Source organism: Geotrypetes seraphini, chromosome 1 (assembly GCF_902459505.1).
Source record: "Geotrypetes seraphini chromosome 1, aGeoSer1.1, whole genome shotgun sequence".
Classification (NCBI taxonomy): domain Eukaryota; kingdom Metazoa; phylum Chordata; class Amphibia; order Gymnophiona; family Dermophiidae; genus Geotrypetes; species Geotrypetes seraphini.
In genome coordinates this window covers 237,467,416-237,492,763 of record NC_047084.1, presented here as the reverse complement: position 1 = coordinate 237,492,763, position 25,348 = coordinate 237,467,416, and the positions used below count along the sequence as shown (strand labels likewise).

Sequence of the window (25,348 nt, the reverse complement as noted above, 5' to 3'; positions counted from 1 at the left end):
AATATTGAGGGGGGGGGGGTTGCCAACTATTTTTCAAATGTCTTCTTTTTCAAAAGTTGCTCCCCAGGATTTTCCCATTATTTCTCATCTAGAAGCCAAAACGTATTTGGGTGAATGAAGATTAGAAAGATGATGCCCAAGGAATAATACATGTTTGAATCAATGAAGACATCTAACTATGCCATATGCTTTTGTTGAGAAATCCTTCAGCACAGTCGCGGACATCAGTATATAATGCTGTTTACACATTATTCATGGCCACTTTCAGATCTTCCAGTAGCAGATCAAACAGAGGATTCCCTTAGGCTTTCATAGTCTCTTTTTCAGATGGTATTTCAATTCTTGGGAAATCCAGTGGATGAATAAACTGAGCTACAGAATAGCAATGCAGATATCTTCCAAGTACTGTATTCACAAGGACATATTAGTAATCCTTGCTCCTGCTGATGGAAAGTTTCCTGGTGACTGATAAGTGTGAAGCAATTAGAGGTTTTATTAGGGAAGATAAGAGCCCTCCTCCTGGCCTAGAGAAATGAGTGGGATCACTGAGTTTGCAGGTAGGCAGGGCCTCCCAACAGCAGGGGAGGACTAAGTGTGTGATCTGGGTGTGTGATGGCAGCATACTTCCCTCAATACCTCCCCACAATATATATCCCTTCACAGAAGTGCCAGGGTTAGTCACCACCTCATTACTTCCTTCAGTTACTCTGGCAAGAATAGCTGGTAAGTGCAAGTAGCTCAGAGGCTCTAGAGTGTTCTTCTTCAGGGTAGATCTACCAGCTTTGCACACTGTACCAAAGAAACTTAGGAAAGGGGGAATGGAATTCTGTATGCTGAGCTCAGGTCCTGAATTTTTCCTATACTCACCTTTCTCTGATTGTGCCATTACATTGTGACAGAATGCAGACACATTTGCAGATAAAAGCACCTTTGTGAGGCGTGTGCTACTAGACTCCAAAGGGATGTTACTGAAATGTAGACGCTCCCGGATGTAAAACAGGATGCTAAGAAATGTGAGGGCTAGCTGCAGCAAATATGCCTTGGATATTTAACTGCACGCATGGCTTACTTTTAATGAGAGCAAACCACGTTTAAGATGGTGGTAGGGCAGAGGACTAGGATTTAAAGCATTTTTTGTATAAAAGGCCAGCAATTCATTTATTTACTCAGAATAGCAGCATGAAGGTATCATACAAAGATTTTCTCTATGGTGTAATTAGATCTTACACACTACTTTAGATGAAACAGTGCCATTGGTACAATGGTTTTAAGGGTAAACACAAAAGTGATTGGTGACATTTGCAGGTCTCTTCACCCAAGAGCCTTTTTCTCTTTTTGCCATTTGAATTTTCTGCTGCAGATGTTCTGCTGGTATCGCTGTTTTGATTTTACAGGGCTCACAAATGTATATTTCCCTGACATGTAGATTAATATTTAGATGCTTTGCGAGTTGGTCGGCCTATCTGAGGGAAGGAGGGCACCTCTGCGGAGATTTAGGGGTGTGTGTGTATCTTTATTTAATCCATTATCTATTCACACTGCCAACTGCTTACTCTTTCTGTTTTGTTTGTATAGCTTGTATTTTTAAATGATGTCCCTATAATTCTGATTTCTCCCAAACTTATTGCTTTCAGTCATTATCTCCAGTGAAAGTTGTTCTTCCATCGAACTGTCATGGATGGAAAGGTATTAACAGTCTAAGTGGAGGTGCATGCGGTGTTTAATCTTCCAGTGTATTTATCCTCCCCTCTTAGTTTTCACAGCTGGTGGGTGACACTTTAAGACCAGAGGGCTTAATGCTTTCCAGGTTCCTCTGGGAAGAAAAAGCCACAGTTTATAGGGCTACTTCTGGACTTTATATTCTGCTTTGTTGTGGGGTTTAGGCACAATTCAAGGTCTCTGCTTCTGCTTGTGGGGGGGGGGGGTTTCCTATTCTATGCATATAGTAAAGCCTTTAGTACCTTCTGAATCCGAAAGATGATTGAACTGCCACCAGTGCTGCACTTTATCTGACAGCAATTTACATATTTATGATCGTTCTTGATTTACAAATGCTTTAATGCTCCCTGTTGAAGTTGAAGGCTTTACGTTTTGCTAACTCGTTCTGGGCTCGCTGGGGAGAACAGGATAGAAGACAAATTCAATAAACAAATGCATACATAATGCTGAATTCATGGGTTAATTGAACTTGTCTAACTAGCTAGGGCAGTTCAGCTGGCGCCTTGACAGTGTGTGCTTCCAGAACCATTCCCGGCAAAGAGAAAAGACGCTGGGAAATGTTCATCACAGATACAGTAGTGTCCTGTGTAAACAGAGAGTGAAAGGCTGCCCACAGAGGGGCAATATCCTGCATCTTCTGGCTTCATAAGAGAGTGGTAATAGTGATGGCATGACATACTGGCAATGGAGCCCGATTATCCAAATTTTTAACTGAGCAAAGTGCAAAAAAGCAAAACATGATTCAAAGAATCCTTTCCTGGCTGATATCAGAAGTTAATGCGTAGTGTATTAGGAGGGGCAGATGCCAAAAACTAACCTTCATCTTCTATGGGTAAGAAGTGAGTAACGGTAGCCAGACTGTTTTGAGCATAGGTCTGTAAAACACTTAAGCACAAATTAAAGGATCTGTGTAGTAAAGACCATTGGAAGACTGGGGCTTTCTATATACAACCTGAAGGTACACTGTAGATTTCATATAACATGGAATCACTTATAATGAAGGCAAGGCTTGGATCCTTCTTCTGGTTTGTTTGTTTGGTGTTTTTTTTTTTTGCTTTGCTATTACATATTACACTTTTAGTCCTGGCGGAATTCTGCGCAAAATTCTGTGCAAAAAATGTCAAAATTCTGCAAATTTATGTGTCAAAATTTAAACATATTTCTGTTAAACATCCATGTTCTATTTAAAACATTTAAAATAAAATGGTTTTCTTCTACCTTTGTTGTCTGAATGTTTTATTTTTCCATCATGTTGGTTCCAGTTTCTTTTTCCTGCTTTCCTGTCATCTGCTAATTCTCCTTCAAGTGGCTGCTATCCATTTGTCTTTTCTGCTCTCTCCTGTCTATTCTCTCACTACACCTGCCTCAGACATATTGATAATTCCTTTTTAGCTCTTTTCTGCTTCTTTCTTACCCTTCTCCTCTTTTTCACTTTTCAGCTACCTATCAAGTTTCCATCTTCTCTCCCATTTCCCATCATTTCTACCCTCTGTAATATCTATCCTCTTATCTGTTTCCTTGCCACCCTCTCTTCCCCCTCAGGGTTCTACCATTCTCAGTGTCTTCCTTACTCCACCCTTATAGCCTAGTATCTGTTCTCTTTTCCTTCCCTCCACACCCTCACAGCCTGATTTTCCCTATCTCATCCATGCTACACTCTCTCCCATGGTCCAGCATTTCTCCCACTCTTTTTCTTCACTCCCATTTCCAGGTATCTCTCCATCACTCCATTCTGCTCCTGGATCCAACATCTCCCTCTACCTCCTGTGTATCTCTCCCTCCCTCTCATCCACCCCCATGTCCATCTCTCTCTCTATTTCTTGTGCTTTCTCTCTATCCATCTCTCCCTTTCTCCCCTCTATTATGTGCAATTCCATCCTCTCCCCTCACCATGCATGTCTTCCCCTATGCCAGCAACTTTCCTTCCTCTCATCCTCTCCTTCCCTCCCCCTGTGCCAGCAACTTTCCTTCCTCCCACTTCTCCCCTCCCCATGCCACCAACTTTCCTTCCTCTCACCCCTTCCCTCTCCTGTGCCACCAACTTTCCTTCCTCTCCTCCCCTGTACTCTAAATCTTGCTTCTCTGAGTCACGGTGTCAGCAGCGACTCTCACATGCTGCTTACCGCTAATCCGGAAGCCTCTCCTCTGCCACGGAGAGACTTCCAGGTTAGCACCAGGTAGCGTATAGGAATTGCTACCGATACCATGATCTGAAGATGCTGACATGGTTGAGATTCTATGTGGGAAAAGGAAATTCTGCATGACTGTGCAATTCTGTGGAAATTCTACATTGATCAGTCACGCAGAATTCCGCCAGGTGTACACTTTATATCTGACATTTGCAGATTCATTTCTAATGCAGTCAGATATCTTGGACCCTAATGTCAGCATTATATAGGGTTTACAGTATATCTCTGGCTACTCTTTTAGTGTAATTGGAGCAATCCACAGCCCTCTCTGCAGCTTGTTAGTGTATGTGTTGTGGGAGTTACTACTCATCTGCTTTACAGAACCTGCACAAACCTCTTATTCAGGGAGATAGACCAAAGGCACAGCAGCAAGTCTGTTAACCTGACCTAATGTTTAAAAATGTCATTCTCTTACCTAGAAACCAGGAATCAACATTCCATGCTTGACCCTGAATGATAATCTTATTTATTCAATCTAGTTTCTTCTATGGGATTTCCAAAAGATTGAGCCAGAGCTTTAAATCAAACATTTTCCCCCTGTATTCACAAATTAGATTGATTGATGTTCCCAGGTTTCTTGTAGTGAAACACTGCTAAGTATGCATAAATAAAATAGCCCTTATTATTTTAGTGACCTTAATTAAGGTTTGACACATATATTTCCTATCATGTCATGATTTAATCATCGTGGAAACCAGTTACATTGTGAGGGAGATTTAATAGTTGGATTAACTCAAAGTCACATTGCATTATTCACAGCTACAGCATAAGCAGACTTTTCTAGGTATTTTAACTGGCAGTCAAATTATGAGCTCAAGAATTAAGACTTCTTCTGGCTCTATGTTATATTTGATTCCTGAGGAGACATTAATGTTTAACATTTTCAACCATTTTTCCCATTCGCTACTCTTGCCATCAGGGCCGGATTTAGATGAAAAGAGGCCCTCTAGGCTATTCCACTTATGAGGCCCTTTCACCTCCCATTTTTAAGTTTGTAAATTACATGAGAGATAATAAAATACATCATTACTGTGATATATATCAATATGTTAAATGAAATATGTTGTTATTGGTACTAACCTTTATAAAAAATGTGACACGGATAATAAATAAAAACAAGTCGAGAACACTTATTTGGACATTTATTCTCAGCACCATATATAGTACTTGTAACAATAACTAATCAAACATAACACATAACATTGCCCCTTCCTATGTCCATAGTGCCCCCAGTGCATCCTTCCTCACCTCACCCCCTCCGATGCCCGCCTGCCTCCCATCCCCCTTCCACTGAAACCCCCCCTACCTCCCCCCCGATGCCAGTCTGGGCCACCCTGTCCTGATGGACCCACGTTTTGCCTCTCTCCCCGCGGGACTGGGCTTTGCCCAGCTGTTTCCGGATTGACGTCTTTCCCTCCCCGATCCTCCTCCCAGGGCGAGAAAAAGAAAGGAAGAAGCCGAGTCGGCGCCCCGTTGCTGCCGGAGCCGGTTCCGATCCCGAAGCCTAGAATTTCTCCTTATTTTCAGTTCAATGTTTTAGTGTTCACTGTTTTTAGAATAGTGTAATTTTAATTTTGCTAACAATTTGAATGTAGGCCCCTCTTGATCTTGAGGCCCTAGGCTGAAGCCTAGTTAGCCTATAGGAAAATCTGGCCCTGCTTGCCATTATGAATCTTTAAGTAAACCAGGCTCCACTCTGCTGCCCCAAGCAGACATCACGTTGATGTCGGTTAACCCCAAAGACAACCACGAACACTGAAGCAGCCGTTTAAAATCAAACCTCTCATTACCATAAAAAAGTTAAGATATGAAATTTATTTGTTTATTTATTTAAAAAATTAATATACCGCCAGGAGTCTCAGCAGTTTCCAAGATAACATACATAAAAAACATAACAGCATACACATACCATTATACAATAATTCAATACACTATAATAAAGTGCAACCTGAGGAATCTCCCTTTCGTTCTTCCCATCCTTCCTCCTTTTATTTTATGAAATGTATCCCATCCATTTCCCTTTTATAGCATGTTATTTATTGTATTTTATGTTGTCTTTCCCCCCATTTTACTTATATTTTCCATTTTTTCTTTTATTATAAATTCTGTACAATGTACACCGCTTTGATAATTAAAGCGGTATATCATCCATCACTTTCATTACAGGTAATTCAGAGCAGTATCAGAGAGAGCAATTCACAAATATGCATCAACAAATAGCTTTGTTTGAAGCAATCTCTTAAAGCTATAGTGATCAGCACATAATCTTAATTGACCACTTAGCTTATCTCATAAGACATACCCATATATGAGAACATTTTTAATTGTTTGGCCACATACTTTATATTCACAGCCATTTGAAATATCCCAACAACAAGACAATCTAACACAAAAGTGACCTGTCAAACAGATCAATAAAAGAAGCAATGCAGTCAAAAACAGATTTTATATTTTGAAAAAAATAAATTGCTAGCTTTGTCAGTATTTCTTCACTAGTTAGTCTTAATGCTAATACTGGGTGCTAGAGATAACAGTGGCCTGAATAACATCTTTCTGCTTCCCTATGACTGAAAGTCAAGAAGGTACTGAACTGTTTTTAAAGATGTTGTCTAATACTACAGGTCAATGACGTTTCACTCATTTTGTGTTCAAGACTGGCGTCCTCCAGCTGAGGGGCATTGGTTTGAGGCCAACCTATGCATGTCAATTTCTTCATCTTCATTTGGATGAGTTCAGCTACTATTACTGGGCACACTCGGGTTCCATTAAATCTGGAGTAGAGCAGAGGGCTGAGAATCAGTGAAGCCATGGTCCAAAGCCTTGTCTCTGTTTTGCATACATTTTTTTTTTTTGCTTGGCTCTGATGCAGATACTACACATTTGTTCTTAGATTTGACATATTTTGGATGCATACCATCTCTGAATATTTTACTACATTGATTCTGTATATATGTATGTACAGAAATTTAAATCAAAGTGAGTCTCAAGTAAAAAAAAAAAATACTAACTAAAAAACATTCCGACTCAAAAATTAAAGTGTTATGGTTGAAGCAAAAATCTTGAAGCTCCAAACCTGAACTTGAAGCAGATCAGAAGAGATTCACCCATTCCTAGCTATGAGATTAAAGCACTGATTAAATATATAACACGTGACCTAAATTGAATAAAAAGAGTAATGCATAATGCAAAGTAATTAAACTGAGAGCCTTCATTGAATTGTGCCAATGCCCAATACAGGGTTAAGCAGTCAATAGATGACAATTTCCAGAGTTGCTTTGTAGCTTCTTTTTCCAGAATTCTGCTAAGTGACTCATGAATAATACTGAAAAAAATATTATTGATCTTTCCTTATTATTTGTATGTTTTATTATGAACAGAAAATGGCGCCGTGGCCTGAGGCAGACAATACTAATCCCAATAGGAATGATATCAATGGCCATTCAGAGTCTCCAAACTGTAAACCAAACAGCTGTGAAAGTTCCACTGGCAAGTAACCTTCTATACAAAGACATTGGATGAGGATTATATGAACTCTGCCCATGATAATAACCACGTTATTGTTTGTTTTTTACTTTCTATAGATAATAAGTCTTTTGCTGAAAATGGAGGGGATTTACCACCTGCATATTCTACCCTTCAGTTATATGATAAAACTTCAGATGGTATAAAAGAGGAAGAACAGGACAACCCATGGGATACACCTGAACTAAAGAGCACTGGGCCCAAGTGGTCAGGTAAAAATATCTACTTTTCATATTTCCCTATTACCACTTGATTATCTCTTCCCTTGCATATCCTAAGGTTTTTGTCTAACTCCTATACTGTTTTTTTTACTTCAAACTCAAAATGTAGTGCAATATAATTGGGAAGACTCTGCTATTTGGACTATGTCTATGAAGTAGAAATCCATTTATCATCACTATGCTATATTCTACAATATTCTCATATCAACGAATGCATCTACTTAAGATGTGTATTGTGTTATATATTTTTACAGTAAAATAAAAATTAGAAATAAATAACACAAAAATATACATTTCAAGTTGATGTATTCTTGAGACTGTTGTGGAATAAGGCGTGGTAATAAGAAATGGGATTTTATTTCATAGACATGGACTTTATTATATCCACAAGAACATTACATAATAAATGACAGCAGATAAAGATCTGAACAGTCCATCTAGTCTGCCCTATAATTACACACATTACAGGTTCATGATTAATTTAAAATGTATTTTTTCTTTGTTATTTCTGGGCCATAGACCCTGATTCTCTTTTTAAAAATGCTATTTGGAATGCCATCTTTTCAATAAAATGCCAAAGTGATTCCTGTGTACATTGTCTGTGTGTACGTGCTAAATGCTAAAGCGCCCATAGAATATAAAGGACTAGTTTTTTAGCCCATTATATTAACGGGTGCTAGAATTACCTCCCCACCCTGTCCAGCAGCACCCCTTACCTGATCCCCCTGTCTAGTAGTACCCCTTCTCCTTTCCCTGCTCCCTTCTGGGCCAGACTCGAAAGAGGAGCTCCGCTCCCTTCCAGCAGTCTTGCTGAAGATTTTGATGCAGGCACGTGGTGGTCTGTTGGCGGGCTGGGCTGCTGCATTCTAGGCTGAGGAACCTTTCCTGCAGGAACAGAGGGCGCCTTGTCTCTAGCCAGCGAGCTCATCGTGCACATCTTCTTCTCCCAGACTAGCTGCGGGCTTCAGCCACCTGCTCGCGCCGGCGCGAGCGCCTCTTCTATCCAGTGCGAGCGCCTCTTCCACCCGGCATTCTGGTGCCAGCTGGAGCTCAACGTGCACGTGTTGTCCGTACCTCGAGTTCCTCAAGCGAAAGGGTGAGCTTGCAGATCGAGTTCACCGCCGAGAACTACCGAAGCGTGAGGCGGCGGCGGTGGTGACAGGAGGCAACGCGGAGCCCGAGGCGGATGCTGGTAGCCCCTCCTCACGCTGGCTGGATGACCTGTGCGCTTCCCCAGTGCAGGTGCTATGTGTGCTGAGCAGTCCGTGAAGTGTAAGGGATCCAGAGCCGGCAAGCTCGCACATCTTCTTGGGGTCTGCGAGAGAGAGATGTGTTGTAAGCACGCATGCGCACTCCTGCCGACCACAGACCTACAGATCAGAGATCAGGGAACACGCCGGTAAGAGTGCACATGCGCGCTTAGCATTTTATTATAGTAGATGCCTTAGCATTAGCGTGTGCTAATCTTTAGCGATCGCTATATTGGTTAGCGCACATTAATAAAAGGACCCCTAAGTTCCTTTCAGTAGTTGAAAATAATTTTGTAAAGTTTTACTAGGCAGCTGTGAGTTGAATAGTAATAACAGTAAATTTTATAAAATTAGAGGGAGGGGTCTTTTACTGAATATTAGCACATATTATCTGCCATGGGACCCATTTTACGCTGTCTCTTGTGTGTTTAATGTACAGTGTTGCATGCATCTGGTAGCACTATAGAAATAATAAATAGTAGTAGTAGTGAAATGTCTTACATTAGCTTTCAATTTCTCTCTGTTGTTGTTCTATCATCTTAATTTAATTTACCTCTCCCCCTCTTTTACAAAGCCGTTAGGCTTTTTTGTCAATGGCCATGGCAGTATAAGCTCTGACACTCATAGAATTCCTATGAGATTTTTATGGTGTTGTGTGTATGTGTGTGAGGGGGGTCAGTGGTCACTGGGGCAGTGTGTGTGGGTCTGTACTTTGTGTCTGCAGTGGTTATATGATCACTTTGGATACCTTCTGGGCACTTAGACCTGTTTTTACATCGCCTAAGTCACAACGTTCAACTTCCATCTAGGCATCTTGTTAAACTTTCGGTTATACTTGCAGTATGACTAAGTCTAGGTTGGCCCACATCCCGCCCAAAACCCGCCCTAACCACTCCTCCTAAAATTCCCCTTTCAGCTCTGGGTGTACAGCAGCACCGAAAAGGCCTAAACTGTTTTTAGATACGTCTAAAACCCGTTTCGATTATGGGCACTAGGACAACTTGTCTTTTTGATCGTCCAAGTGCCGATTTAGGCGGGATTTTAGACGTATTTCTAATTCGATTATGAGCCCCATATTATCCACTATGTGAAGTTCCATACACTTTCAATGCTAATATAAACAATATTTACAAATCTATCAAATCATAAAACATCATAATTTTAAAAAATATTTTCCATAATAGAACAATGTGAAAACAAGCCTGATAACATTGTATTCAGAAAAAAATAAATTCAATAATATTATCAACCTCCTACACTGGACGGAAGTTGGATACCAATACCCAACACATACTAGATCTGGCCCTGGTTGAACCTGACCATTAGGTTTTCAGTTTTTAACTGGCATGCACCAACCTTATTTTTTAAAATTGTTGGACAGTGTTTCCAGCTATTACTGCATAACATCTGACTGCACACTAACTACTCCTAAAAGATTTTTCAACCACTATATTGGAAGAGATATACTAAGGGCTCCTTTTACTAAGATGTGCTAGCGTTTTTAGCTCACGCAGCAGATAAGCGTGCGCTAACCCCGAACTACGCAGCTAGAACTAACACCAGCTCAATGTTGGCATTAGCGTCTAGCGCTTGCAGCATTCTAGGGCGCGCTATTCCACGCATTAATGCTCTAATGCAGCTTAGTAAAAAGAGCCCTAAATTGGTGATACCACTTTAAAGATTGCTTTTATTATTTTATGGTGATTGTTATTAATTTGTTTGCTATTTATTTGATGCATTTTAGTTTTATATACGAGTATATATTTCATTTGTGTTGTAATTTGCCTGTGCATGTTTTGAGTAGGCTACTGATAAATAAATAAATACATAAGTGCAATCATATATAATTGTACTCTGGAGAAATAGAGACACTAATCTCAGCCTCTTGAAATAGAAATAGAAATATAGAAATAGAAATATAGAAATAGACGGCAGATAAGGGCCACGGCCCATCAAGTCTGCCCACTCCAATGACCCTCCCTATCTATCTTTGCGGATAGATCCCACATGTCTGTCCCATCTGGCCTTAAAATCTGGCACGCTGCTGGCCTCAATAACCTGAAGTGGAAGACCATTCCAGCGATCAACCACCCTTTTGGTGAAGAAGAACTTCCTAGTGTCACCGTGCAGTTTCCCGCCCCTGATTTTCCACTGATGCCCCCTTGTTGCCGCGGGACCCTTGAAAAAGAAGATATCCTCTTCCACCTCGATGCGACCTGTGAGGTACTTGAATGTCTCGATCATATCTCCCCTCTCTCTACGCTCCTCGAGTGAGTAGAGCTGCAACTTCCCTAACCGCTCCTCGTATGGGAGCTCCTTGAGTCCCGAGACCATCCTGGTGGCCATTCTCTGGACCGACTCCTGTCTCAGCACATCCTTGCGGTAATGTGGCCTCCAAAATTGCACACAGTACTCCAGGTGCGGTCTCACCATGGATCTATACAGTGGCATAATGACTTCAGGTTTACGGCTGACGAAACTCCTGAGTATGCAACCTATGATTTGCCTTGCTTTGGATGAAGCTTGCTCAACTTGATTTGCAGACTTCATGTCTTCCCTGACAATCACCCCCAAGTCTCTTTCTGCTTCAGTTTTTGTCAAGATCTCGCCATTTAGGGTGTAAATCCTGCATGGATTTCGGCTTCCCAGGTGCATGACTTTGCATTTTTTGGCATTGAAACTGAGTTGCCAGGACCTAGACCAGTGCTCCAGTAGAAGTAGGTCATGCATCATATTGTCTGCCATTGAATTATTGTCTGTTGTGCTCTTGTTCACTACATTGCTTAGCTTGGCATCATCGGCGAATAATGTTATTCTTCCTCGGAGCCCTTCTGTCAAGTCCCTCCGCACTTCTTTATACACTGGGGTCCTTTAGTCAAGCCACGCTAGCGGGGTTAGCGCATTGGACATTTCATCACGTGCTACCTCTGCGGCAAGCAAAAATACTAACGCCTGGTCAATGGAGGCGTTAGTGACTAGCACGGCAGGCGGTTTAACACGTACCACACCGCAGGTTGTTGAGCAAGATGAGCTCTATAGGTTTGGGTGATACCTTGACTACATGGGTGGGGGACTGGCTAGGAGGTAGACTTCAGAGGGTGGTGGTGAATGGCTCCCCCTCCGAAACGACAGAGGTGATAAGTGGAGTGCCGCAGGGCTCGGTCTTGGGCCCAATTTTATTCAACATCTTCAAAAGGGACTTGGCTGAGGGGCTTCAGGGTAAATTAACGTTATTCGCCGATGACGCCAAATTATGCAATATAGTGGACAAGAACACAACAGGACCTGACAACAAATCCAAGACCGATAGTATGGCACACGACCTCCTCCTACTGGAGAATTGGTCCAGGACCTGGCAACTAAACTTCAATGCCAAAAAATGCAAGGTCATGCACCTTGGCAACAAAAATCCATGTAAGACTTACACTCTTAATGGTGAGATCCTAGAGAGAACTGTAGCAGAACGAGACTTAGGGGTAATCATCAGTGAGGACATGAAGACTGCTACTCAGGTGGAGAAAGCTTCATCTAAAGCCAGACAAATCATAGGTTGCATACGCAGGAGTTTCATTACCTGTAAGCCCGAAGTCATAATGCCATTGTATAGGTCCATGGTGAGACCCCATCTGGAATACTGTGTACAATTCTGGAGACCACATTACCGCAAAGATGTGCTGAGACTTGAATCAGTCCAGCGAATGGCCACACGGATGGTCACAGGGCTCAGGGATCTCCCGTATGAGGAACGGCTGAATAAATTGCAGCTCTATTCCCTGGAGGAACACAGGGAGAGGGGGGACATGATCGAAACATTCAAATACCTCACACGCCGTATCGAGGTGGGGGAGGATATCTTCTTCTTCAAGGAACCCACGCCAACACGAGGGCATCCATGGAAAATCAGGGGAGGGACATTGCATGGCGACACCAGGAAATACTTCTTCACCGAGAGGGTGGTGGATCGATGGAATGGTCTTCCGATACAGGTGATTGAGGCCAGCAGTGTGCCTGATTTTAAAGCTAAATGGGATCGAATGGTGGGTTCTCTTCGCAAAGGGAGGTAGGGGAGGGTCATTGGTGTGGGCAGACTTGATGGGCCTTGGCCCTTATCTGCCGTCACTTTCTATGTTTCTATGTTTCTATGCAGTATTCTGCGCGTTAAACCCTTACTACGCCTTGATAAAAGGACCCCACTGTGTAGTATATCACAAGGAATTATTTATTCACTGGTTTCGGTGGCATTATCACACATTACGTGTAGAGCATCAAATGTTATGCTGTTTATTATTTAAGTTAAAGCTTCTTAAATTACAAGGCCTTCGTTTTTCTATGGTACCAGCTTTGATGGTTTAAGCCTTGGACCCATTTGTTTTATAGCATTTAAAGTGCATCCCGTTGAAGTTTGGAGGCCAAGGGTACATTCAGTAGAAATAGGACCCCCCTCCTCCTTATATCCATAATGCAGATTATAGACCCAAATCACCAATATCAAATTGGATATCCATTTTCTATATCCTATAGCAGAGTCAGTTTGATTGTGAGGTCCATTTTACAGAGGTCTTGTGAACTACTTAACATAGACAACTGGATTCCCTCCTATGAAACCTTCACTGCTCCTCGACAAATGGTTACTGTCTGGATGCCCTCAATGTGAAGGGGGCACTGGGGATGCTTTGTTTCTGAGTAGGGGAAAACTTCAGTTCTGGGCTCTTAGGGTACAGGTGACTTACACCCACAGAAACGCTCTCCACTCTCAGAGTGGGATTCCATATAGAAGTACTGCTTAGCACAGTGTGTCTCAAACTTTTTTAGCTCCAACACACTAAACAGAGCAAATGTTTTTCACGGCACGTTATAATTGAAATTATAAAATTGCAAAACCAACAAATAATTAGATTTGAGAGTTATTTATTTAAAGTTCTTTAAGCTATGTATGGATAATTCTAACAGTGAAACTAAAGTAGATAGAAGAGAACTGCTATAATCAATGCGATGGATGTGCTTGGTTTTGAGTGTAAATTAACTCAAAATGCGACTCGATAGTCGACAAGCATTTCATTATCCACTATCTGTATTCGTTCTCTTTTTTTTTTTTTTTTTAATTAAATTTAATTTCTGTCAGAGCTGAAAATCCAAGTATGCAAAGATAAGAAGATCCAAATTCAAGTTAGGATAACTACTGCATAACAAATAAAAATAAAATTACTTGCTGTTCGTTTTCAAGGATCAATCACGTCAAAAAATGATGCTTGTCTACTCTGAGCGGTTGTATCCTTACTCACACAGATGCTCTTAACATTGACAAACTCTTGTCATCTATATTAATGTATACTTATGAAGGGGGATTTTTAAAAATAAAGTAAAATTCTGGATTCTCTCGTGGCACACCTGGAACCTCTTCAGGGCACACCACTGTACTATGGCACACAGTTTGAGAGACACTGGCTTAGCATTTAATCAGCATTGGCGTTCTTGGCCAGATTACTTTTTGGAGGCTTTTATAGGGGAAAGCACCCTTCAGGGATTCAAGAAAAGGTTGGATAAGTTCCTACTGGAACAAAACATACGCAGGTAAGGCTAGACTTAAATAGGGCACTGGTCTTTGACCAAAGGTCTACCACGTGAGCGGTCTGCTGGGCACGATGGACCATTGGTCTGACCCAGCAGCGGCAAATCTTATGTTCTTATGAGAGAATTTTATGAGTATTTCCATTTCGAATTGGCTGGATGTTTTCATTGTTGGACCCCCTAATGAAGGCAATCAAATAGGCTAAAACACGGACTGTGTAGAGTGCTCTGTTTATAGCACAAACTACTGTTGAACAGGTTGTGGTATCTGTTGGAACAAACTTTGGACAATTTTTTTCTGCTATGTTCATTACATCGATGAAGGTCTTTTGCCAGCTGGATTTGCTTTTATTGACTGCTTTTGCTTTTATTAACTGGCTCACATGCTGTAATAAACTCAATTGATGCAGTTCATCTACTCCACATTTTTGGTTTCTGTTTAGAGGCGACCTGTATATCAGCTATGCAATTACAGAGAGCAATGCATTTTTCAAAAGCTGTTCAAAAATGACTTAGCCAGTGGCAATGGTTATAATTACGTTTTTAAAAAAACCCCAAAAAAAACCCCGAGTACTTAACATTTTTATTGCTTTATTGGATGTAAGCAATTGCTGGCATTATTCATATATAATATGTTTAAGTGCATTTTCAGCCACAGTTTGCCAGCAGCTTGCCAGGTTTGAACAGACTATTACTGGTCCTCTTAAGTCACATGACTCTCTTAAGCTGCTTATAACTATCAAACCACTATTACTACTTATCAGTTCTATAGTGCTACTAGACATATGCAGTGCTGTACACTAAACACATGAGACAGTCCTGTCTAAATTAGATTGTAAGCTCTTCTAAGCAGGGACCGTCTATTGTACGTTAAAATGTACAGCGCTGCGTACGCCTTTCAGCGCTTTAGAAATAATAAATAGTAATAGTAGTAGTCCCTGCTCAACAAAGTTACAATCTAATCAAGACAGACAACTAGAACAAATAAGGGATTATGAAATTACTTATGGTGAGAATGATTTATAATCAAAAAATATAAACATCCATAAAGTGTCCTAAATCGGTACATTGACATCCTAATTGTCAGGAAACCGTCTTTCTGGATGTCTAGCAAGGTTTCCCAGCCTCTGTGCATCCAGAGCTTGAGATGGGCTTGGTGGAGGTGCGTTATGGACAGGCTTTAGGCATGCATGAGGGTGTATTAGACTTCACTCTTTGACAACTAACTCTTCAACGATTGCCATACACACCTTTCCTTTTACTTAATATGATTAGGATCTTCTTTTCCTCTCCCCCTTCCTTCCTCTTTCCCCTCGCTTCCCTTTCCTTCAAGTCGCCTAGAGCCTGTTTAGATGTGTGCGACACACAAATATTAGATTAGATAATCAAACGTTTTGCAAGACATCCTGGTTGAAACTTAGATGTTTGCAGCTAGACCTGAGGTAGAAGCATCTAAGTGCCACAAAGAGGCCCAAACTGACCAGATGACCACTGCATGCATCAAGGTAAGACACCACCACACTCCCCTCGGTGCTCACTGACCTTCTTCTACCATACAAAATTGAGAACAAAAAGGTACGTACCTGGCTCTAGAACAGCAGCATCTGGTATGGGGAAGCCTAGAATAGCATCAGGTGTGCAGAATTATCTGGTGGGTGGACTACTGAACCATAGAGAGGAGGACCCAGGCTCATAAGGCACTCTAACCACAACATCTATGGAATCAAGTATGAGCCCAACCACTCAAACCCTACTATACTGTCATATAGGTGCCACCTGCAGCCATAAGGGCTATTGGGATGGTACAGGTAGGAATAGAAGTTTTGGGGGCTCACCATAAATTATAAGGGGGTTCACTGCAATGCCCTCTAAGGTGCTCCACTGCTTTGTTGGGATGTCTATGTGGCCGATCCATTACTGTGCTGGCCTCTCCCATGTCCAAATGGTCTGTATTGGGATGTTTTGGACATGGATGTTTTTGTATTTGAAAATGGCCAAAAAATTTAGATGTCTTAAAGGCCAAGGCATCCAAATTTATTTAAAAATTTATATACCGCATAAAAAGAACATAAGCATAAGAACATAAGCAATGCCTCTGCTGGGTCAGACCTGAGGTCCATCGTGCCCAGTAGTGCGCTCACGCGGCGGCCCGACAGAACAAACACAATAAAACATTAACTAACATTAAAACCTTTTTTCAAATTCATCCTACAAGATGGAAAGACAAAATCCCATAAAAAACATTTACAGGATGGTAAGGCTTTAACAGCAAATAGCATTAGCACATGAAGGCATTGACAAATAATTGTGCTTTCAACATTTTCTAAAAGTTCAGCCTCTCATCACAGAAGCGCAGAATATCAGGCAGCGCATTCCGAAGCTTGGCACCTGCTACAGACAGCATTTTTACCCCAATCTTAACATGAGAGACTGACATTGTACCCTCCAAATTCAACTTCATACCATTTTCAGATCTCAAACATTTTCTGGGTGATAGATTTCAAAAAACTCCTTTAGTGCCATTGGGGAAATGTGATATAAGATTTGCTGTATGATTGGACTTCTAGTGGTTTTGAAAATGGTTGTTTCCCCGCCCCAATATTTGGATGTCTTGTGGGATACATCCAAAGTTGGACTTAGACGCACTATCGAAAATGCCCCTCCACATGTTTAGACTTACTGAAATATAAGCTGCCTACATAAGCATGCCTACTTTGTGTTGTGCTGGAACCATATATTTTTTCCAGCTTGTTTTTATTATATATGGATAGTTCACAAATGGTACAATGGGATCAGGGTAGCTAAATTGAGAAGTAATAAAGTCTAAATCTGTTTGGGCAAAAACATTGAACTGACAGTAGAATAAATTCTCTAGAATTTACCCTCTCTTCCTTTACAGGGCTCATTATACAAGATAGAATGCTTTTTTTTTGTCTTCCCTTTTGAACTCTAGTTGCTATTCCAGTGTATATCAGGAAGTCAAAGGACAATATCTACTGAGATAACCATTGACTGCATCCAATAGCTCAGTTTGAATAAGGGAAGGGGAGGAGATGGGTGGCAAAAGAAGAGCTTGTAGAAACAAGCAGTTTTCATGCCCTTAGTACTTCCAATTGTTATCTCAAATTGCAGGTTATAAGTATTTAAATAGACACTACAAAGGCCTAAATAGATTGAGGCTTAATACCTTGGTAAACAGTAAATAAATATAAAGGAATCTATATCCCTATAACAGAAATTACAGGATCTACTCCATAGCAGCTCAGTACTTTTCAAGCTAGTTGCCTAAAGAATGTCTATAACTGAAAGTTTTTAAGAGTAGGGTAGGCAAGCATTTATCTGGGAGAATGTTGGTGCTATAGAGTTCCAACAAGCTGCATTCCATAAGGACAGGCTGAGCCAGTTCTATTTTATTTGTCAAACTAGTGTTTAAGCCTGTTACATTAACGGGTGCTAGAATAGATGTGTAGATTTTTAGCATAATGGGGAGCTGAGGCATTTCTTTCTTTCTTTCTTTCTCTCTCCCTGCCCCTCTGTCTGTATTTCTTTATGTCTCTCTCCATGGCCCCCCTGTCTTTCTGTGTGTCTGTCTTTCTCTCTCCTTTGCCCCATTTCTGTCTGTCTTTCTTTCTGTCTCTCTCCCTGCCCGCTGTCTGTCTTTCTTTCTTTCTGTCTCTCTCCATGCCCCCTGTCTTTCTGTGTGTCTAACATAGTAACATAGTAACATAGTAACATAGTAACATAGTCTGTCTGTCTTTCTGTCTGTCTGTCTCTCTCTCCCTGCCTGCTGTCTGTCTTTCTTTCTTTCTTTCTTTCTGTCTCTCTCCCTGCCTGCTCTCTGTCTTTTTCTTTCTTTCTGTCTCTCTTCCAGCCAGCTGTCTGTCTGTCTTTCTTTCTGTCTCTTTCCATGCCCTCCTGTCTTTCTGTGTGTCTGTCTTTCTTTCTTTCTGACTGTCTCTCTCCTTAGCCCCCTTTCTTTATTTATATATATTTATTGAATTTTTTCAATGTAATCAAGCATAACTTGTACAGAAAGGAAATTCAGCAAAAGAATTAATAATTAAACATAATACTTCAATCAAACATCAAATATAAGCTAAATCTCTACTCAAGTCCACAATTAGGATCCAAGGTGGATGATGGGCAAGTAATACTGAGAAAAATTAAATTAAGTAAATTATTACTAGTAGACTGAAAATACACCTTTCCTTAATCTAAGCACTCATGTTTCACCTTTCTCCAAACATGAAGTTGATAGAAAGGTTGTCAGTTGAGATGGCTCAAAGAAGACAAATTTATGTGAACGATAGTTAAGTACACATTTACATGGATGTCGCAAATAAAATGTAGCCCCTAGAGCCATAACACCAGGTTTCCTTAGCAAAAATTCACGTCTCCTCCGCTGGGTCTCCTTGGCCAAATCTGGGAACATCTGTATTTTACAACCTAAAAATTATTTTTGTTTATTCTTAAAGAAAAGTCTCAGCAACCAGTTTTTATCTGGCGCGAGCGCTACTGTTATAAGTAAAGTTGCTGGTTCCGCCAATTCTTTATCCGATGTTTCCAGAATATTAGATAAATTCATAGAGTCCTGTCCCATATTCTGTTGTTGTTGTTGTTGCAATTTCTTATTTGGAAGGTAATAAACTTTTGTAAATGGTGGTAATGTTTCTTCAGAAAGCTCCAATATTTCAATCATATAACGCTTAAGCATTTCTCTAGGGGCTATCATAGGCACCTTAGGAAAATTAATCAGCCTAAGATTGTTATTCCGGGAAAAATTTTCCATTACCTCCATTTTCCTTCTTAAATCAATATTATCTTTAATTAGTGTCTCAATAGTTTGTTTAAAAACCTTTATATCTTGAAATACATTCTGTATTGAGGTCTTAGAGTCCTCAATTTCACTTTTTAAGTTTTTAATGTCAGTCTCATGTTTGTTAATTTTATTTTCAAATAGTTGTAATTGTGGACTTATGAACTTTGCCAAGTTAGCCACTAAATCCCACAAAGAGTCCAATGTTACCTCCTGGGGCTTCTCTATTTGAAGAAAGTGTAACTTAGGTTTATTTAGCTCACCCTCTGGCAAACTGTCTCTTCCAACGTCGTGTTTGGTTCCTGCTTCCCCCTCCGCTTCCTCCTCAGTCTCCGCATTCGGGCTTCCCTGCAGCAGCAAGGGCCCCGGCAACACAGTTCCCCCTTTGATCTCCTGAGCCTCCGGGAGGAGGTGAACTCCAACTTCCGGGAGTACCTCCTCTCGCGGCGAACTGGTGGACTGAGGGCGTGGGGGAGGTGCTCTCACGTCGGGGCTTAAAGATGTTTCTGGCCCCATGGAGAACGACGCAGACTCGCCGCCACTGCGCGCCTCCTGCAGGGAATTCCCCAACGATATTGTTGGCGTTTGCTGCATTCTCCGGACAAGCTCCTCAATGTTGCTGAAGACAGCCGTTCTAGAGCGCTGTGAGGCTCCACCAGCGCTCCTTCCTCTCCTCTTCGGCATGGCTAAACAGGTAGGATTTTACCAAGAAAAGTAAAATAAGTAAGACGAGCTTGGGGAGAGTGTGCTCAGACCTACTAGCATTCGGCCATCTTGGATCCTTGGCCCCCTTTCTGTCTCTCTCCCTGCCCTCTGTCTGGCTGTCTTTCTTTCTTTCTTTGTCTGTCTTTCTCCCTGCCCGCTGTCTTTCTTTCTTTTTTTCTGTCTCTCCCTGCCCGCTAACTGTCTGTCTTTCTTTCTTTCTTTCTGTCTCTCTCTCCCTGCCCGCTGTCTGTCTATCTTTTTCTTTCTTCTGTCTCTCTCCCAGCCAGCTGTATGTCTTTCTTTCTGTCTCTCTCCATGTCCTCCCTGTCTTTCTGTGTGTCGGTCTTTCTTTCTGTCTCTTCTGTCTTTCTTTCTTTCTGTCTCTCTCCTTGGCCCCCTTTCTGTCTGTCTTTCTTTATTTCTGCCTCTCTCCCTGCCTGCTGTCTGTCTGTCTTTCTTTCTGTCTCTCTCTCCCTGCCCGTTGTTTCTTTCTTTCTGTCTCTCTTCCTGCCCGCTGTCTGTCTTACTTTCTTTCTGTCTCTCTCCATGCCCTCCTGTCTTTCTGTGTGTTTGTCTTTCTTTCTTTCTGACTGTCTCTCTCCTTAGCCCCCTTTCTGTCTGTCTTTCTTTCTTTCTGTCTCTTTCCCTGCCTGCTGTCTGTCTGTCTTTCTTTCTGTCTCTCTCTCTCTCCCTGCCCGTCGTCTTTCTTTCTTTCTGTCTCTCTTCCTGCCCGCTGTCTGTCTTACTTTCTTTCTGTCTCTCTCCATGCCCTCCTGTCTTTCTGTGTGTCTGTCTTTCTTTCTTTCTGACTGTCTCTCTCCTTAGCCCACTTTCTGTCTGTCTTTCTTTCTTTCTGTCTCTCTCCCTGCCTGCTGTCTGTCTTTCTTTCTTTCTTTCTGTCTCTCTCCTTGCCCCCTGTCTTTCTGTGTGTCTGTCTTTCTTTCTGTCTGTCTCTCTCCTTGGCCCCCTTTCTGTCTGTCTTTCTTTATTTATTTCTGTCTCTCTCCCTGCCCGCTGTCTGTCTGTCTTTCTGTCTCTCTCAGGCTGTCTGTCCGTCTTTCTGTCTGATTGCAGCTCTCCTCCCTTTTACCTCTGGCTCCTTCCTGTGTGTGCATCTGGCAGCGGTGCCTTGACCCCTAGAGGCTGGACATTTGCCGTTTGTTGAGGCGCAGTCTGGCTGGGGTGTGGGAGGGGAGAATCCATTGCCGCGTATGCGCATGAGAATGGAAGCTGATGGAGAAACTGCTGCAGGCTCCTACTGCGCATGCAGCAGCACGGAGGCACGGATCACATATTACAAAGCAAGGACGCACGGAGTTTCAACTGTGCATGCGCGCTAAGGGTTTTATTATAGTGGATAATATTACATTAGGTACATTCGATAGATTATGAGCCCGCTGGGACAGATAGGGAAAATGCTTGAAGTACCTAAATGTAAACCACTTGGCTTATAAGTGGTATATAAATGCTGAAAAAAATACATTTCATTACTTAGATATTAGCACTTAAGTGTTTCATTGTAAGGCTGTATATAGAAATAAAACAACATAAAGGAAATAAGGCAATATCTTTTTTATTGGACTAACAATACATTTTTGATTAGCTTTTGAAAGTAACCCCTTCTTCCTCAGATCAGTAATAAGCAAATGTTGAGAAATATCAGTATATGGGAAACATGAAAGCATTCCAGTGATATTACATTGAAAAGTAGACTAATGGACTAACACGGCCACCAGACCATTTCATTGTAAGGCTAGAAAAAAGTGTAAATAAATAGACATAAGTAACAGTGTGGATAGGCTCTAAGGGATAGTGAGTCCTGTATGACACAAAGGACAAGATGACCACTTGAGGTACCTTTTGGTCTGTTTTTTCTACAGTTCTAGACAGGGCAGGATTAATTCATTGAGGGCCCTTAGGCACACAAGTACACTGGGCCCCCTGCCCCGCCCCTACCCCACCATGCGCCCAGGCGGAAACAGGAAGCTGCGTCAGAGGGAAGCTTTGGGCAAGCAGCACTGCTTGCACAATTACAATTCCCGTTGCCTTTCTTACCCACGTTGCTTGCTTATCTTACTTTCCGTCAATGGGGGGGAGGGGGGCCCACGTGCCGATCGATGCTGGAGGGGCCCATCGCCGTTTGGAAAAAACAATGTTGATGCCTTCCTTCATCGGCCCCTCTGACCATTTTGGGCCCTAGGCACATGCCTAGGTGGCCTATTGGTTAATCCTGCCCTGGTTCTAGATGACATACACATCAAACTGCTCAGAATAAAACATACCAATGCTCATTCAACCTATGCTGTGTTAAATTAATCAAATACCCACAAAGCTTATCAATTCATTAGCATGCAACATATGAAGGAAAAGCCATTTCTGGCAAGCAAAAAGAACATAAGAAGTTTTCAAACGCATGCATAAAAGCAGATTTTTAAAATGTTTTTATTTCCTTATTTTCTTTTCCTCTCTTTCCCTTCTTTTGGTCAAGTTGTATGAATGATTACTGTCCTTTTCATACTTGCCCCCTTTTTTACAAAACTGCGATAGCAGTTTCTAGTGCGGGGAACCACGCTGAATAGTCTGCGCTGCTCCCGACGCTCATAGGAACTCAATGAGCGTCAGGAGCAGCGCGGGCCATTTAGCGCAGCTCCCCACATTAGAAACTGCTATCGCAGTTTTGTAAAAGGAAGCCTTGGTGTTCCGTTTTAATTTTCAAATATTTTATTTGTAAACCACCCCTGTGATGTCCACGGTGGAGAAAAACATGAGGACAAATTTTTCCCTGCCCCTGCAGAAACTCATTTTCCTATCCTGTCTCCGCGAGTCCATTTCCTGTCCCTGCTCCATCCCTGCATGCTCCGTCCTCATCTGCACAAGCCTCAAACACTTTAAAATCATAAATGTTTGAGGCTTCTGAGGTTAAGGCAGAGCTTACAGGAATGGGGCAGAGATAGAGACAGCGACAAAACTTGTGGGGACGGGACGGAGAAATTGAGTTCCTGCGGGGACAAATTTGTCCCCGTGTCATTCTCTAGTCCACGGTAAGGGTGATATATGAAATTGTAATAAACCATAAACTCTTCCAATAACTAACGAAAAAATGCTTTAAGCAGAGTTTTCATATGATAGGTATCACCTTCTCTGAGAAATATTGAAACGATTAACATATAATACATTGGCATAGCATTCTGATTAACAGGAGGAATCTTTGTGTTTGCTTTTTACAGAAATGGACTCAAAATCAAGAATGTTAGCTGTACTGAAGGGAATAGCAAAGTTCATTGCCCTGTTTGGTCTTCTCTACTTCTTCATATGCTCCTTGGATGTGCTAAGTGCTGCCTTCCAGTTAGTAGGAGGTACTTAAGACTTTTAAGCGTTAGTATGCATTAGGGATGACTTCCTTAATCCTGTTTTTTCAAGGTGAACAAAACAAGCAAAAGGCAGTGACCTGGATAAACTCATTAATTAAATTGGGGCAGGTGCATTTACCAGTCCTTTCAGCTCTCAGTAAAAAGCCAGAGAACTGCCATTAAAGGCTAGATTTGAAAATTAATTCATGGGATTACCTTACAATGCTTCTTTCTCCTTTTTAGAAGTACAAGTATTTGCTTAAAGGGAAGTACTCGCAAATTTATGTTCCCATTGCTTGTGTAATCATTTTTCTGCTACTTCATTTGACAGATTTAAGTATGAACAAAAAAATAAGTTAGACAAATATCCTGTATAGCCTCTTTGTATGCATTAAGTTGACTCATAACTCACTATTACAGCCTGCTGATTTATTAAGGCATGTTAAGTTGATAAGGTTACGTAACTTCTCAAACTTAATAAATACATTAATTCATTACATACCCAAACTTTCACTAATATCTCAATATCTCCTTATATGGAGGGATAACCCTAGTATTATTACTGTGAAACTACCACTAGGGGCAGAGGTACCATTTTGGATGCCAACACTGACCCGAGTGACAACAGAAGGGATTGCTGCTGCCTTGCCAAAACAGAGCCTGAGAGTGCCGAGGAGAGGAGGGAGGTAGGGCTTGGGGGGAGGGGCTGGGGGTTTTCTGTCAGGAAAAGATCAGCAGGATCAGGGGAAATGAGAGGAAGCTCTGACCTGTGAGGAGGGAATTCTGACTTGCAGGGGGGCTCAGGAAGGGGATCACACCTTGGAGGGATCTGGAGGGGGCAGGAAAACCGAAGGGCGTGCCACTTCACCTGTTAGCAGCCACACCATAAGTCTGCTTATAGTATGGCTGCATTCATTCATTTTTCTAAACTGTTTGCCAGGAGAGCACAGATGGAGCAATGGATTAAGTGACTTGCCCAGGATCACAAGGAGCAGCATGGGTTTGAACCCACACCCTCAGGGTTCTAAGGCTGTTGCTTTAACCACTGCACCACACTCTCCCCTCTTTAAGTGATAGTAATTAGAGACACAGTATTAGCAATTGTGTTGACTAGTGCATAGTAGCCTCTCTATAGCCCTGCCCCCTACCCCCATCTGCTCCCCCATGTCCGTCTTCCTGAGAGAGCTTATCTCTGGGCCCAGCTTCATAAGTCCAAATAGCACCTTCTCCTTCCTTCATTATTCAGTGCAGCCAAACTCAGTCTTCAAAAGGCCATGGCTACTTGCTACCCGTGGCTGACCCAGAAGCCTTTCTTCTGATGTTGAGATTTTGCATCAGAGGGAAGGTTTCCAGGTTAACTGTTGGCAGAGTATAGGAACCGCTGCCCACAGCCTCTTGCAGACTGAGTTTGGCTGCACTGAATAATGAAGGAAGGAAAAGATGCTACTTGGACTTATGAAGCTGGGCCCAGAGATACGCTCTCTCAGGAAGGCGGACATGGGGGAGCAGAGGGGGGTAAGGGGCAGGGCTATGGAGAGGCTCCTATGCACTAGTCAACACAACTGCTAATACTGTGTCTCTAATTACTATCACCTAAAGAGGGGAGAGTGTGGTGCAGTGGTTAAAGCTACAGCCTTAGAACCCTGAGGGTGTGGGTTCAAACCCATGCTGGACATGGGGGAGCAGAGATGGGGAGGGGACAGGGCTATGGAGAGGCAGATCCAGGGGTCCAAGTGTATTTAGGTACCTAGGCCCCAATAAGGAATTAATCCTGCCCTGGCAGTAATGAGCTTGTCATCCCCCTCTTTGTATGATTTAAAGATGTCATGATCACTAAAGATTAGCACTGGTGTCATCCCTATTGAATATACAGTGGTACCTCGGAATCTGAATTTAATCTGTTCCATAACCCCTTTTGAGTTCCAAGACAATTTTTCCCATTGAAAATATTAGAAACTGGATCGGGTCCCCCTGACATAGACAGCAAGATTGGCAACGGCAACTGCAA

General features: G+C 41.9%; 1 protein-coding gene across 2 annotated transcripts in view; it reads left to right on the top strand.

Annotated features, from left to right (window-relative positions):
- Positions 1-615: 615 nt before the first annotated feature.
- SLC34A2 (solute carrier family 34 member 2) overlaps positions 616-25,348 on the top strand; it is a 63,489-nt gene continuing 38,756 nt past the window's right edge. Inside the window, exons 1-5 of one of the 2 annotated variants that reach the window (XM_033948154.1) lie at positions 651-723; positions 1,635-1,686; positions 7,286-7,394; positions 7,490-7,642; positions 23,218-23,346. In XM_033948154.1, coding sequence (XP_033804045.1) covers positions 1,675-1,686; positions 7,286-7,394; positions 7,490-7,642; positions 23,218-23,346 — 403 coding nt within the window. In that variant the 5' untranslated portion in view covers positions 651-723; positions 1,635-1,674. Of the gene's footprint in view, positions 724-1,634; positions 1,687-7,285; positions 7,395-7,489; positions 7,643-23,217; positions 23,347-25,348 lie in introns of both variants that reach the window. The other variant, XM_033948158.1, reaches the window with a different exon arrangement.